The sequence below is a fragment of the Notothenia coriiceps genome, unplaced genomic scaffold (genome assembly GCF_000735185.1).
Source record: "Notothenia coriiceps isolate Sejong01 unplaced genomic scaffold, NC01 NC01_scaffold00018047, whole genome shotgun sequence".
Classification (NCBI taxonomy): domain Eukaryota; kingdom Metazoa; phylum Chordata; class Actinopteri; order Perciformes; family Nototheniidae; genus Notothenia; species Notothenia coriiceps.
This window is the reverse complement of record NW_011350748.1, coordinates 1-2,131: the sequence shown is the minus strand read 5'-3', so window position 1 is coordinate 2,131 and position 2,131 is coordinate 1. Positions and strand designations below refer to the sequence as shown.

The window sequence follows — 2,131 nt, the reverse complement described above, 5'->3', positions numbered from 1 at the left end:
CAGACTTTCAATGTGTGTGTACAGACTTTCAAGGTGTGTGTTCCCCACAATCCAGAGGAATAAAACATTAGGTATGTTTACACACTCATTGACTGCGTGTCGCTGTCGCCACCCATACTTGTCATTTTTAAACAATTTGAGAAACACTTTGAATTTATTATTTATTTATTTCAAATGTGAAATGTTACCAATATACTCACGGACCACTAGGGGTCGCTCACAATGATTTGCTTTCAGCTTTAATCTACATTTGAATATATTAGATTATAGTTTATAGTATATAGTATTTGTACACACTTTTCTACCCTGACAGGTAAATGCTGTACGTGTCCTACCTGCAGTCGGTGGCTTTGGGCGGCATGACGTAAGGAAACAGCATCTCTGTGAGTTTCCGGAGGTAGAGCAGCTCGTCTTTGCGGCTGCGCAGCGCGATGTGGAGATCAGCGCCAAATTCATCCAGAGCCGCCTGCTGCAAACCCTCCACACTCTGAACTACACACAGATATAATCAGAGTTAATGAGGGTCCCTGAACGCACCACACTCTGAACTACACACAGATATAATCAGAGTTAATGAGGGTCCCTGAACGCACCACACTCTGAACTACACACAGATATAATCAGAGTTAATGAGGGTCCCTGAACGCACCACACTCTGAACTACACACAGATATAATAAGGTTAATGAGGGTCCCTGAACGCACCACACTCTGAACTACACACAGATATAATCAGAGTTAATGAGGGTCCCTGAACGCACCACACTCTGAACTACACACAGAAATAGTCAAAGTTACTGAGTATCTCTGAATGCACCACACTATGAACTGCACACACACCCACACCCACACACACACACACACACACAGCTGGAGGTTACTGAGGGTCCCTGAATGCACCACACTCTGAACTACACACAGAAATAATCAGAGTTAATGAGGGTCCCTGAATGCACCACACTCTGAACTACACACAGAAACAGCTGGAGGTTACTGAGGGTCCCTGAACGCACCACACACATCTTCATGGTTGATATTTCAAAAAATCCCCACAAAGGTTATTTATCACGGGGGGAATTGGGTTTTGTGACAGTTTAGAATGAAAGATAAATAAATAGAAATATTTTATACGTGTAAGAAGTTAAAGCAAGATAAGAAATATTTAAATAAAAGATACAAAATTGAAAGCAAAAATGTGAAGAAAGAGAAAATTGAATAAACATAGGAAGCGAAAGTAAAAGTAGCTTAATCACTTGTTTAGCTTGAAGTGTAATTAAATAAATGAATATAAATGCACTTAATATTACATGGCTTAGTCGAATACTCGATTCTGATTGGTCGATTGTGACGTTTCAGAGGTCAATAGGACAGTAGTACAGACCGTAATAATACAGATTCTTACCTTTTCTATGAGCTTTTGCAATAATCTCAATGTGCTTCATTCCAGCTTTCATCACTTTGTCTGCAAACACAGCAGGAACATCAACCTGCCGACAAACACACGGAGTACAAGACCGTTTATGTGATTAAATCTCACTATAAAGAACATTTCATAATAAAATCAATGATATCTAGTGGCCTGTTGGAATTCATCCTTTTCTTTATCTGACATTTTATTCACAAAAACTAACATTTGAAGACTTTTGATGATTAGAAATATGCTTCTTTTTTTTTTACAGCCTCTCTCACTCTTTAAAAAGAAACCTGACACGGACCTTCTGAGCGCGGCGGACGAGAACCGAGGCGAAGAAACGAAAAGTCATCCTGAGTTCATCGACACACGCATCGTCGTCCGTGATGTCCCTGAAACAGGAAGAAGGAGATTTAATTTATCCAAATAGTTATCACCGTAATAAACCGTATTTAATTTAGTCTCAATGTACAATATTACATTTTACATTCTGTTCTCGTAGAAGGAAGCATATATCAATATTCCAATTACTTACATAGACTCTTCTTGCACTATTTATATTATATTTGTATTTACTTGCTCTATGTTATCTGTTTTATTGTGTTCTGTTGGAGGAGCATGTGACCTCAGATTTACTTAGTACTCAAAATTCTGACTTTTTCAAAGAATTCTAACTTTTTCAAAGAATTCTGACTTTTTCTGCAAATCTAAACTTTTTCTG

General features: G+C 38.4%; 1 protein-coding gene across 1 annotated transcript; it reads right to left on the bottom strand.

Annotated features, from left to right (window-relative positions):
- Nucleotides 1-335: 335 nt before the first annotated feature.
- Nucleotides 336-1,806, bottom strand: LOC104950799 (sorting nexin-14-like; the record flags this gene model as incomplete). Its single annotated transcript, XM_010777364.1, has 3 exons — nucleotides 1,715-1,806; nucleotides 1,402-1,486; nucleotides 336-492 (listed from the first exon to the last, which is right to left on the bottom strand). Coding segments are annotated over exons 1-3 (290 nt in total), but the record flags the coding sequence as incomplete, so codon positions are not given.
- Between the last annotated feature and the right edge of the window lie 325 nt (nucleotides 1,807-2,131).